This window comes from Gopherus flavomarginatus, chromosome 13 (assembly GCF_025201925.1).
Source record: "Gopherus flavomarginatus isolate rGopFla2 chromosome 13, rGopFla2.mat.asm, whole genome shotgun sequence".
Taxonomy (NCBI): domain Eukaryota; kingdom Metazoa; phylum Chordata; order Testudines; family Testudinidae; genus Gopherus; species Gopherus flavomarginatus.
This window is the reverse complement of record NC_066629.1, coordinates 28,669,972-28,684,092: the sequence shown is the minus strand read 5'-3', so window position 1 is coordinate 28,684,092 and position 14,121 is coordinate 28,669,972. Positions and strand designations below refer to the sequence as shown.

The 14,121-nt window shown below is 40.9% G+C and overlaps 1 protein-coding gene across 1 annotated transcript in view; it reads right to left on the bottom strand.

Annotated features, from left to right (window-relative positions):
* The window catches only part of KMT2A (lysine methyltransferase 2A), a 52,235-nt gene extending 44,589 nt beyond the window's left edge, over window positions 1–7,646 (bottom strand). Inside the window, exons 1-4 of the mRNA XM_050922144.1 lie at window positions 7,449–7,646; window positions 3,505–6,176; window positions 1,908–2,085; window positions 1,249–1,483 (exon numbers count right to left, since the gene is read on the bottom strand). Of these exons, the coding sequence (XP_050778101.1) occupies window positions 1,249–1,483; window positions 1,908–2,085; window positions 3,505–6,176; window positions 7,449–7,602 (3,239 nt within the window). The 5' untranslated portion in view covers window positions 7,603–7,646. The remainder of the gene's footprint in view (window positions 1–1,248; window positions 1,484–1,907; window positions 2,086–3,504; window positions 6,177–7,448) is intronic.
* Between the last annotated feature and the right edge of the window lie 6,475 nt (window positions 7,647–14,121).

Here is a 14,121-nt window from a genome sequence, read left to right as displayed (position 1 = left end):
ACTGTTAAGGCAGAAAAATCCTAGAGTTTCCTTTTGGCTCATAATTACTACAATCATCCAATGCAAAAGTATGTGAATAGTGCCACAAGAAATGGAGTAGCTCAGTCAGCAGCATAGCGATATCTCTATCAGTTCCCTTTCTCATATACTAGGATTTGAGAGGCATAGAAGTCTCATGATACATTTAAAAGGTCTGGAAAACAATGTCAAATCCAACAACTGCTAATTCTCTGAATTTTGATTAATGCTAATTGGGGGAGGGGGAAGGGGAACCATTTGGACTTGGTTTATAAGAAAGGAATCTTCCCCACATGGGAATAGCCCCTTCATTTATATAGAGTGGGATGAGACAAGGTCATCAAGTTGTTATCTTGCCATAACTTAAATTCCTAGATTTCATGTAAAATTAAGATTACAATATCTGTTGTCTACTGAATTAGCGTTTGTTTCTCCTTTAGCTCTTGCTGCAGAACCCCAGGTTTTGAAACCTTGTCCAGGGCCAGGGCAAAGCTGCTTGGAGACAGACTACTTACAGATTGTACTCTGCAAACTGTTTTCACACAGATGCATGCTATGCAGCTATTCTCACAGCTATACTTTATAAATAGCCTTCATATCACAACAATCTTTATTTATGCCACTTCACTTGCTGCCTTCTCAAACTGATTATCCAGGCTGGTAAAACAAGTCAATTACTGTAGAAAGGAGGAAGGTAAATTCCAAATGCAGGGATGTTTGTACACAAAAATGTTCAGATAAACTGATAAAAAAGATCAAGAAAAAAAAGTGGTATTTTCAGCCAATGTCTGGAGTTTCCTTCACTGCATGTTAAATACACACTGGATAAATATCATATGCTGCAAGAAATCCATTTCTTTACATATTATCTGAGAAAATAATTTTCGATCTTGCCTGGCAATTAAATGACCTATAAAGTATCAGTGCATTTTGCTATATCACATTCCTTACAATCCTCTCAAGTTTTTTGAGGGAGTGGAGTAGGCCTGGGGGAGCAGTAGAAAAGAAGGGGTGTCCACAACTCAGAGCAAAAATACTCCAGCGATTTTATTTTCCTTTGTCCTTTACCTACCTCTACCCAACACCAGCCAAGACTGAACAAAAGGGATTCCCTTCAAAGCCTGTCAACTCTGCTTCTAAGCAGCGAATGAGACAGTCTCCACCTATAATCCCAGGGCATCCTCTCTCAACGTTAGGGTTAGCTAAACAGCTTGTCAAATATACACTCACTTGCAGCACTGTTTCTTTATGTTGCGCCCACCAAACTTCGGTTTGTCTAGACAGTTAGTACAGACACCACAGTCCTCTGGAACCTGGCAGCCTGAGCACTGCCCACAGCGCCGTGAGCGCCGACCTTTCTTCACCGGAGGCTCTTGGGGTGCCTTGTTTCTGGTAACTGGCTTAATTGGTTTGATAGGTGGAGCAAGGGGTTCAGCCTCTTCTGAGCCAGCTATTGATGACTTATCTGCCAAAAAAATCTGCTGTGAATTCAGGGGCCACCAACACCATTTCAGAAGTCTCAAGTTTACTCAGAAATCATCCATCCCATCAAAAGTGTAAGGTCATCCACAGAGTCATACAAGTTGAGTGTTTTTTTGTTTAAGATTCAGATGAGAAGAACTGACACAACTTTTGTGCCATGAAATAGCAAATGAACAGAGGTCAATGAATTAGTGAATTACCTTTTAGACTGGAAGTTTATTCAAAATATCTGAAATCTATTTAACTCAGACCTTCCCCTGTATAATCTTATGCAGCATGTTGTCCATTCTACAGAAATACACATTCAACCATATAAGTATTGCCCCACAAGAAACTAAACTAATGGGCAACAGCATCAAAATGTTGTATGAATCCACAGACCCCAAAGATAAAAATCTTGAATTTACCATCATTTCCCATGGAAGACAATATCTTCTCTCGTTCTTCCCATGGTAAGGCACTCAGAGTAGGCATGTCATCAGGAAACACTGCCCGCTTACGGCCTAGTGCTACAGCCGCCCTCCTGCAGACATGTTTTATTCGTGGTCCTCGCACTGAAGTCTCTGATGAATCACTCTCTTGACCCTAAGTTTCAGGTGTGCAAGAACATACGCATTTCTGAAGAAGACATTCTGAGTGTACTTGGAAAATACAACAAGCACACTTAAAAGAAAAAGGCAGTGGTTAAAACCAAATGCTCAAACTGCAGGTCACATAAGAATTTGAGTCAGCTATAGTTTTCACAGCCTCCTTCCCAGTGAAGACGTACTTTAAAGAACAGTAAAGCAGAACGCTTATTATGTTTACTAGAGTTCCATAACCAATTTTAACTTCTTACTTCAAGGACCTGAATTTCTTAATACTATATAATAATGTAAAATGCATCAGGACCAAAACATCAGAGCTGGCACGGACAATTAGGATAAGAGAGGCTAAAGCATCCTACCAGTCTAGTTACCCTGACAGGGAAGTGAATCAGGCTGTTTGAAAGCCTTGTAGCCAGTGGGACATATGAAAACAAGGTCGTATTCCCCCTTATAAGGTTCTAGAAATTACAGCACAACCAGCCTCTAATCCCTGCTGTTAAAAGAAATTGAGTAATTTAACATTTTTCCCCGGGATTTGCCCCCAAAGATTCACGGCTATTTCTGATGAACAAATGTACTCCCATAAAGCCGAATTTTAGGGACAAGTCATTTTTCCCTAATGTGAAACTGGTCAACAGTGCATGGAGTGGTATAGAGCAGACAAGTGGGAGGTTCAGAACTTGATGGCAGGGAGAAAAACTTTGGAGGTTTTCTACTGAAAAAACCTATTTTCTGAAATTCCTGAATGTTACCACTGACAGCAGGCCAAATTCTGGTTTAAACCAAAAATAGGAACCATTACCTGAAAATGTGTCTGTATGATGACTACATTTTTAGTAGCCAAAATGGACTACAGTGAGAGCATTTGACAGAACACTGGGGCCAAGAAGGAGGGATCTGTGAGGCCCCATTCCTTTAGATGCAAAATCCCATGGGATCTCAATTCCCTCCCACGAGACCGAGATCATGGCAATATGCATCTTAAAGAAAAATCAGATCAGGACCACTCATTTTTGGATGTCAGCTTTGTAAGCAAGTGGGGTACCAGAAACAGAAATCAAGGGGCCAGAGATGACTATATGATTCGCCAAAGCCTTGCCTTTATAAGCTCAACACACACTAGATGAACATCTCCACCAGACTTAGCCAGAAAAATCTACTAAGCAATTACACTGCACTGTTCTCAGAAAATGTGTGCAACTCCATCCTGAACTGACTCCAGCAGCTTTATCTCCCCCTCAACTTCTGCCCAGTGCTTCTCATTTTCACATTAGTTACCATCTGTTGCTCTAACAGTTATTCAAATTAATATGTTATTTGTTCTCTTTCAGCATCTGAATGACATTAACAATTTTCAATCCAAGTACAAAACAAAATGCACCGTAAAGTCCTCTCATGAATAAGTCAGAAAGAATACCTGTGCTTTTGGCTGATCTGCTTGCTTGAGGGATTTGCTCTTTTCAATCTTGTACAGCTGGGCTTTAGCCTTTTTTAGGAGACTGGCCACCCTCTTATCAGTCATTGGAAGTTTGTCTGCTTGAGCCAACATAGAGCTGATGGAGGAAGTGGAATGTTTAACAGTGCTTGACGAAGGAGCAGAGAGGCGTAGAGTTTTGTCTTTCTCCAGGGGCAGAACAGTGGGGCTTAGGTCTAGATCTGATTTTTCTAAGCCCCCTCTACCTTTCTTAGGCATTTTGGTTTTGCCAGCTGTCATATCTACAAGAGCCACAGAGGAAGCATCTGCTACAGGATCTATTGCTGTAGACTTCTTCCGCCCAGCAGCTTTTTTAGCTGAAGATGCTGCTGCAACATCTTCATTAACAACTTTTTCTTTGGATACTCTACCTACAGGAAACAAAGCAGAGCTACTCTGAATTTCTAACCCTTTTTTCCTTTTCTCTTTTCTTGATTCACGTTTGTTCTCTTTTTCTCTCTCTCGGTCTCTCTCTCTGCTCTTGTCCTTTTCCATACTTTTGTCAATGTCTTTATCTTTGGACAGTTCCTCAGTAGCCCTGTCTTTATTTCTCCCTCTTTCTGTCTGGGGACTTGGTGTGAACCAGGGAAACAGAGGAGTAGGATTAGTGGATGAGAAAGGCTCAGCTGGAGTGCTGATTTGCTTCCTTGGTCTCTGGCTTCTCTCTGCTGATTCCCCAGACTGCGTCAGGGGATGGGAAGAAAATGTAAAAGTTGAGTTTAAGGCACTAGTGGCAAGAGAACTAACAGACATGCTAGTTAGTGAGGAAGAGACAGAAGATTGAGGGGTGAGAGTTGTCAGGTCAGAGGTACTAAGTCTTCCACTTCTTGTCCTCATAGAGTGCGAAGGAGATCTGGGTTCTGATCGGATCGGGCTAAACACTCTTCTCTTTCGTTTCCTAGAAGATATGCCTGTCACAGAAGTTCCTGCAGTGGTTCGACTAACAGAAGAAGGCAAGGTTACAGATTCAAATATTCTGGAGTGGGCCTCACTTGGAGTGAATCTTGGAGCTCGAAGCAGAGGACTTCTTTTGTGCATATCAAATCTTGTTCCAGAATGAAGAGCAGAAAACAAGCGCGCTGGAGCCGTAGCACCAGATGTTGAAAAACCAGATGCAAAGCCAACATCCTCTGGAGTCAGTGGTGGGGGTCTAAAGTTATCAAACACTGGTTTACGGATGAGACCTTCTTTGGCATACTTTGCTGAGGAAAAGTACTGTGGTTCTGACCTAGAATGCTTCAGAGAGGTCCACCTGAATGTTGGTTCTCGTAGAATTGATTTCCGTTTCTCCTGCATGGGTGCAGCAGAGGTGGGCAGAAAAGGTGAAGCCAACGGTATTGTTGGAGGCATAAGCCACGGTGTGTGGTCTGAGATGCCAGTAGCAGGCTGTAACGGTGGGGGAGGAGTGAGCAGAGGTGGAGGAGGAGAGGAAGAGGACTGCTGCTGGGACACACTTTGCAAGGTTGACAGTTTTTTAGCTGCCCTTTGCCCGAAACTCCTTTCTGACATTGAAAACCTCCTGCTTCTCTTATCATCGTTATCATTTTCAGGGGATTGAGAAACAGGCAAAGGAGTATGAACTTCTGGAGTATTGCTGCGCTCTTCGGAAAGTGCCTGCATCTCCTCGGACGCCTGAGAGTCAGTAGATGTATCTACACTAGGACTACTAGATCGTGAGGAATCTGAAGACATCTGAGATGAGTGCTGAGAAGCTGCACTTGATTTTTCACTGGACCCACAGGATGTAGCACTAAACCTGCTGTTTGGTGTGGACTCTAGGCGAGCTATTTTAATAGGAGGATCATAGTCTTCATCTTCAATGAATCGCTTGGGTGTTTTAATGATCCGCGAAGAGATAGCACTCACAACTGGCATGATGAACTGCCGGATGTTTTTGAGCTGAGTTCTTCCCTTTCTGCCCTGCAGTTTAGCTGCTTCTTTCTCAATCTTCTTTTGTGCCCCCTTTTTAGCCCTCTGCAAGAGTTGCTTAGCAATTGTTGCATCTGTTCTCTTGGTGGAAGGAATAATCCTAACAGGCTTAATCCTCCGGGGGCTCTGTCTGACAGCGGTCTTTTCTTCTTTTGTGAGTGGCAGTGTGCCATCTTTCTCCTTGCATACCCTCTGGTGTTTCTCCAGCTGTGAATTAATGACCAGTGGTGAGGCAGCCTTTAAACGTTCCGAAGACGGTGGCCTTCCTCTCCTGCGCACAATCTGAACCGCTTTCCTCCCAATCTGAAGTTTCCCCCCAGTTTTGAATTTAGACTTCAGTGGGGAGAGTTTACCAGTTCGTAACTTCTTGATTTTTGCAGCATGCTGAAATGCAGTGGACGGTGCCCTTTTTATCTTCTTCAGATTCTCTTTTGCTTCTTTGCTCCCCTTATGAATATCTGATGTATCCTTTACTTGTGATAACTTGAACCTCACACTACTAAGTGCTGGAGGTCTTCCTCGTCTCTTTTCCCCACTTTTAATTTCCTTCTTCTTTACCTTTTCCATGGACATGGTTTCAGATTTGCTCAGGGGGGAACACACTGATGAAGAGTCTGAATGTGCAGCTGAACTTCGATCAGGACTGCTTCTGGGTCTCCTACGAGGTTTTCGTGGACTAGACTTGACTGAGGGGGAAGCAGAGAATGCAGAGCACGTTAGGCTTTTCTGTACACTGTTACAACACTACCCAGGTCACATTTGACTTTATTCATCATAAGTCACATTACATGCATAGAACAAGCTACCATAATTTTGATCCACCAACCCACTATGAATACAACTTATTAATAAGAACTGTACATAAAAGGGTTCCGCCACAGACAAACAAAACACTTCCCTTATAATAAAGAGCTTATTTACCAAAACATATTTTAAGTACAAATAGCTTTCCACCAAAAGAACTTTTACATTTATAAAAACAAATACCAAAAATAACTCTTTGAAGGGAACAGTAACTCCCAAGATTAACTTTCTTGAAACATCATATACAAAGAATGAAAAAAGTTCAAAACTAGTTCATTTTAAAAATATATATTTTTCTTGGTTATCATCCACCCCCACTGCTAATACAAAGGCCACCATACAAAGAATAGCATTTGGGAAAAGCATGAATCAAAATTGATATTTTACTAATTCAAGATTTTGTTTTGTTTTAATTTTGTAGTAAATTTAGTGCTTGTGACTACACTCGGAACAGGTGTTGTGCAAGATTTCATTATACACTTCTGCCAATGCACCTTAATTTCAACCTATAGTCCACACTGGGTCCCCACACAGCTCTGCCAGTGCACGTCAGCCACTACTGCAGACATTCACAGGATTGCAGTACAAAGTCTCTCCTTAGCAGACATTGTTGTCTGGGCCAAACTGTGTAGAATATTGTAACGAGGACATTTATCCATTCAAGTCTAGGATAGATGATCAAACTCACTCACTTGAAACCAAATCAAAATCTGAATATAGGGCTCCAGAGCTGAAAGTAAGTATAATAAGCTATTGCACCTTTACTCACAAGCCCTCCATCTTTGTTTGGTTTCACACAAATTCAAATGTTGAATAGTTTCATATCAAGGATGTACCACTGGCTCACTAAATCAGATCAGTGACATTAAACAAAATGGAGTTAAAAACCCAGATTAGGCAGTGTTGATTGCATGTCAGAAGGGTTACCTTATTAAGACTTACTTTTGTGTCAGCATTTCAGAGAAATGCATCATATCTTCATTGGCGAGTTATGTTCACCCATCTCTCCCTTTGGCTACTTAAGCCTAACACAGGGTTGGACATACTCATGAAACTAGACCATCATTAGCAAAAGACACCTCACCACACCTTCAGTTAAGGCATAAATTTACTCATGTTTCATTTGTTAGTCTCCCTTCAAATGTTAGTCTCACCTTCTAATATCAGTTTCACTCTCTCTTTCCCACAAAACTTCCCTGCTCCATGATAAATCAGATAGACAGACCATGATGGAGTCAGTTCTAAACAGTTGCCGATTTGAATCAAAAGACTGGATGTGGGTTTTATTTTGTTGTTCCACAAACACATACAGCTTTTAGGTAAGACGGAAATGTCTGTAGGTCTCCAAAAGGAAGCATGTCATAGTATCAAAGTAGCATGGAAATGGGGCATACAAGGAACTACAGTGAATCCATTACTTCATTCCATCAGAAAGGGACTCCCAGCCAAAAAACATGCACAGGATTTGTCATCTTCACAATGGACTTGAACCTGACCAATTTTCATGGCATCTCTGGTTCCAAGTGTCATCTCCTGTTAAACTAAAATTCAAAAATTCTTCAAAATATCCTCCTAATGAAAGAGGAAGCTCACTCCCTCAAAGTCCTTAAGGTTTTTTTAGAAATAAACTGAAACCTACGTATGCCAGACTAGTACTTGGGAAAAGCAATTGTAAACTTCTTTAAATTACATCTTGACAACACTACTACTATAGTTTAAAGAGCGCTGTGTGTGCGCTCAATCGTATGATTTCAGGGCCATTCTCTCAAAAAAAAATGTAATGTCATGAGACAAGAGGAAAAAAGGTTTTAACTTTTTTTTTTTAGGGCAACTGCTGCTACATACAACTGAGTAGCAATAGTTTGCAGAGGCGTTTCCACATTATTAGGTTAACACTATCATTAGTACCGGGATCAACTAGCTGTCGAGATTTTTCACAATAAAACTAATGCCAGACAGATAATATGATGTACAATCAGCTGGAACAGGTTGAGTGCTAGCGTATTAGACATCTGCATATATTTCACAGGATCTCCATCTCCTTCCCCGACACTTCCACCCAGTGTCGCATACCCAGCATGTAGAACTGGAATTGAGGCAGAATGGGAGCTCCCCACCATCCTCACTTGGGATTCCTGGGAATAAACAGATTGTTGCCATTTTCTAAGATAATACCGAATCCTGCCATGAGTGCAGGGGACTGGACTAGACGACCTCTCAAGGTTCCTTCCAGTCCTATGAGTCCATGATTTTTCAGGTTTGAGCATTCGCCTGCTAAACCCAGGGTTGAGAGTTCAATCCTTGAGGGGGCCATTTAGGGATCTGGGGCAAAAATCTGTCAGGGATGGTACTTGGCGCTGCTGTGAAGGCAGGGGACTGGACTTGACGACCTTTCAAGGTCCCTTCCAGTTCTATGAGATAGGTATATCTCCATATAATAAAAGATCAATAGAGAAAGCTACCCACGTTCACTTTAATTCAGAGGTTTTTTTGTGAAACTAAATTTAATAAAGACTGCCCAATGTCATTTAATATCTTCAATAAGACTCCAACTCTTATATTTCAAAAGACAAAGTGAAAAGATACAATGGTTTGTAACAAATAGCAATACAAGCAGGTCTAATTTTAGTTGGTCTGTTTCCATTTTTGCTTGCTTTGTCATTGCTCACCACCTCCTCTCATTAATAAAAAAAGACCAGTGTGTTAAAAGGCTCCTCTCACTTTAATTACACTCACTGGAGAGTGAAGAGCAAGTGAAGGACTCCAAATCCACATCAAAAGATCAGGAGGTCAGCCTTATTTCTATTAAAAAATTCTTGACACATCTCCTGTTATACTATGACGAAACACTAAGAAGCGCTTTATATTGTGAGTGCTGGACCCTGCCAAAGAGCAGATCCTAAAGTAGGAGAGCCTGGGCTAGATATGGATGAAGCACAGCCTCTCAGGAACAGCAGTTCTCTAAGTGTTCCACTCAGAGTAGGACAAAAAGATCTACAATTGTTTTCCAGCAAGCTCTCGTTAAAATAAGCTATTGCAATATGAACAGGGAGAGACATGACTAAACCATGCAAAGTGACAATATGTAACTCAGCTTTCAACCCTATGAGCTAAACGTACCTGTGGGAGATTTGGTGGGACTTTGTACTTTGACCTCTTCATCTGAGCCAAAACCTAGGAACTGCTCATCCTGCAATGAAAGTGATTTTTAAAGTTAAAGACATGGGAATTAACTTTAAAAAATTTAACTACCATCAAAAAATTCCAGGAAAGAAAATCTATTCTATAGCAATGCTTGTTCCTTCAGCAAACCATGGCTAAAAATGAAATAGTATCTAGTCATGGCGGATAGCCACAGAATGCTCAAAAGAGTTGAGAGGGGAATAAACAGCACATTCAGATGAGAATGTACGTTGTACAACACAATACACTCTTCTCCACAAACTAGAGATAAAGACTCAACCTGTAGGAATTACACAGTTTACCCTAAGGGCTTGTTGGCACTGGAATGCTTTTTTCAGTATAAGATTTTCCACTGCAATTATACCAGTACAACTATAGTGAAAGAATGTGTCCACACCACTTTGTTTATGCCAACTTAAACTATTTCCCTTCAGAATCACTGTGCCCACACAGCTCTGTGCTTTCGAAAAATAACCACACAGCATTCTGGGCAAATATCCCATGGTGTAATGTTCTGCTGCAAGACCCTACATAATCTGGGATTTTTGTCATGCTGCACTATGGAAGGTCAACTGGAACCTACTGAAATTCTGGGACATGGGCTCAAACTAAAGTCCCATGATTCCTCTCCTGTCATCTCATAATTTCCACTGTTTTTTGCAAGGCAGCACTATTTTCAAACTGCAGTTGAGAAAACACTACCGAATACCGCAATCCTGAGAATCATTAACACAAACAAACTGCTCCACCAAATGTTTCATCATTCAAACTACTGAATGGCTTTGGATGGGTTGGGAGACAGACACGGTGAGACAGCTAGACGCGGAGAAGTATGAAAAAATTGAGCTGTTACTTTGGTAGGACGTTTTCCTGGAACAGCTTCACGTGACACAATACCATTTCTGGGTGTGGCCAACTAGCACTGACTGGTGGGACAGGACAGTGCTGCAGAAGCGGGATGACCACCAATGGTGGCAGAACTTCAGGATGCAGACAGCTACTTTCCTCAAGACCTGTGCAGAGCTCAGCACAGAGGCACAATAGAAGAACACCAACATGAGAGTTCACCTCACCATGGAGAAGCACATGTACACTGCCATCTGGAAGCTCGCCACCCCGAATTGCTGCTGCTCAGTAGCTTACCAGTTTGGTGTTGCTAGATCCAACTGTCAGGACTGTCATCATTCTATTGAGAGAGTGCTGCTACCCCAGGGTCACAAAGTTTGCCAATGCACAGAAGTTTATTAATGGATGGCACGGTTGGGATTCCCAAGTTATATTTGGGCCATTTCAATCACAGTGATTTAAATCACTAAATTTTAATCATGATTTAAACAAACAGGAAACCTGGACTTTAATAATTGATCTTAATTTTGTTTGGCATTTTACCTTACTTATTTTCCTACAGAAAGGTTCATTCTCATTGGCTGTTCATACTAAACATTAAAATATGTTCATTTGCAACCAAATATAGCCATTAACAAAAAGGTACCAAACTGAGTGTAACACTATAGCTTTACATTTATTTAAGCAGTTATATAGCTTAAAATAAATTTATTCAGAGTCTTAAATTTTTACTTTATGCAAGAAAGTGATTAATTACTTTTTTTTTTTAATTTGGAAACCGTGTCAAGCTGCATTTGGATGGAAAGTAGAATTCAATTAAAAATGTATAAAAAGAATATTTAAAATTTTTTTTTTGCTAGTTAAATAAAGCTTCCTTAAATGTGCTGGATACATAAGCAAAAAAAGGAAGTTCATCAAAACATGTTTTGCATTTAAAACTAACAGATTTATTAAACAAAAGAAGTCATAACTGTAGTTAGTGAATTGACAGATTGAAGTCAATGGGAGTTTGGCACGTAACTGGTGTAGGCATTTTTGAAGATCACCACTAGGCACCTATTTGCATGTTTAAGTGCCTAAATAACTTTGAAAAGCTTGCCTATGTCCTTCAAGTTTTCCCAATTAGTAGATCCCATCCCCTCCTCTCCCACCTGTTTTTTATTCATATATTTAAAGAAGAAAATAAGCTTTCTAGCTTTTTCAAACTCCTTGTTTCTGAATTAACTAGTCCAAATGAAAAAAATATTATTTCTGAATCTGCTTGCTAAAGTGAATCCAAAAGTTACTAAGGCAAAAGCTTTCCTGCACAACAAAAATTGAAAATATTTACACATTTGGAAAAATACAAATACCAGCACTTGCTTCACTGAAAAATTGAAAATAACAGACATTACATTGTGAAATATTTATAAAGCATGAGTTGACTTCAAAAGTTAAAGATGATTTCCCCCCTAATTCTGTATATAACTGTACCCTTTAAGTCATTAAAATTTGAGGAGGGCTCACACACTACTCAAATAATTTTAATAAATTATAACAAGCTTAGGCCTTAACATAGGTTGACATAATTTCAGATTTATTTTTAAAAAGAAAAACTCCAATTTAAATATAAAAATCTGTATTTTTTTTAAATCATCCTTTTTAACCACCATGGCCCTCGTTCTTTGCCCCCCACACCAAGCCTCAGAATTTGTCAACAGAAAAGGGTATTTCTCCATGGGGCAAGCCCTGGTTGATCCTTGTGCAAGGTTTACTGATACTGTAGTAATGTGAGATGGTTAGGAAAGATCCTTGATACCAGGCTATTTAAAACCTCTGCCCTATTTTCTGCACTGAAAAAGGGAAAATTTTCTCCCACGTCTACAGACATTAATGGTGCTGTGTCTCCTCCTGTCATTCTGGGAGACCCAGCTAACTCTTTGGTTCCCTGACTTAGGAAGCCTTATACTGGACAATCAGACAAGAGACAGAAGTTGTTGACTATACCTGAGGAGCTGCTGAATGACAGTGGAAGGTGCATTTGAAAGACTGAAGGGATGGTAGAAGTGCCTCATGGGAAGGCTGGATGTTTCTGAACAATGTTTGCCTATTGGGGTAAGCGCATTTTGCTCTGTTTTTCTCATCATCTGAGAGAGCAAGTAAGAGATCCTCACCAGTGGGTAGAAGAAGAAGGTGGAGAGACTTCTGTACATAATGAACAGCCAAAAAGGCTGCCTTTCCACAAGGTGCTCCAACTAGTCAAGGAAACAGGGTAAGGGATGTGTTTTTGTCCAACTTTCAGGCCAGGGTGTTCTTGTGGAAAAGTAGTGTACTGTAACCAAGAAAATGAATGAAAGGTGTTTGTGTAAAGATATTCTTAGGGAGAAGCAATATCTCAATTAAATTTTTCAGCAGAGTTTTACATATTAAGAACCTTTATTGATTCATTATTATATTGCAAACTTAAAACCACTAGAACTGTGGCAGAATATGACTAGAGTGCCGAGGGCACATAAGTTTGTGCTTAAGGGCCCACAAAAAAAGCAAAGGTAGAAGAGTAAAAACTGTTCGCTGCCCTGGGGTGGAATGGTGTGGGAAGGCCCCGTCATTTGGAGAAGCAAAAAGGGGCTCTCCAGTATCCTGTGTTCTCCTCAGGGATCAGAGCCAGGCTAAGCTGGGGTGGTGGCTGTGAACACAGCAACACAATGTTCTCCAGCAGAGCTGTTTGCCTCTCCTCTAGGTCCAGCATCGTCCTCCTGAACGTCCTTGTCCATGCAATCTGTTCAGAGCCTCTAAGACTGTTGTGTTGCAGGAAGTCTTCCCTCACCTCTTCTGCTTTTATGGCCCTCTGATAGGATGTAGTCATGAGGTCAGTGAACCTGTCCTTCCTTGCCCTCTTTCACTTCCTTCAGAGGTATGCCAGGCATTCAGCAGCTGATAAGACCCCTGTCTGTGAGGGCCACAGCATTTCAGGCACTAGAAAAACAGAGAAACAGCACAAGCAATTATTGTCCTAATACAAAATGATCAACTGTTGCTTTTTTTCACAATTTTAGAACGCTATTCCCAACTGCTCTGTCCAGTCTGGTGTGAGCCTGGAGATAAGATGTTTTCTATCTTACCTCCCCTTGTATAGGGCCCCTATACCAATGGTGGGGGGGTGGGTTGGGGGAGCAAATGGGGGCAGGTTAGTAATTACACGTGCACCTCTGGAGGCTATGCTTACTCTGAAGGATGTTACCCAAAGATGTGTTCCCAATAGGATCATGTTCACAAAGAAAATGAGCAAACCAGGAAGATATGAAGCACTTTTATTTACCAAAATGATCCCCCATAGCTGGTACAAGAATTGAAGGGAAGCGCACCACCCATATGAGCAGCTCCAAGAAGGGTGCATTGTCTTGCAATGGATATACCAAATAGCACACTCTCTTTGCTTTCAATTGTTTTATAACAAGAGCACAGAGAGCACTGCAAAACAAACATTCACACAGTAATTGGTTTGAACCCAAAGGGTTAACAATGCTGAATGAAAAATCAAAATGACTACTCGTTTTGAAATGCTCTTGTAGCCTAATTTTGGCAAATTTACCTCATACAATGTAAAGGTGGCTAGCAGCACAAGGCCTTGATTAAACTGTGAGCCAAAGTAACTATTCTATTACTTTTTCTCTTTCTATATCTGCTCTGACACTGTATGGGAGGCATGTTTATTGTATTTGAGGTTTTAACCCTGACAGTGCTTCCATCTTGAATGGAGGAAGAGGGCATGGTTCACCATGAAGGATAGGGAGAATCAAACCTCACAGAAAGGGGTTT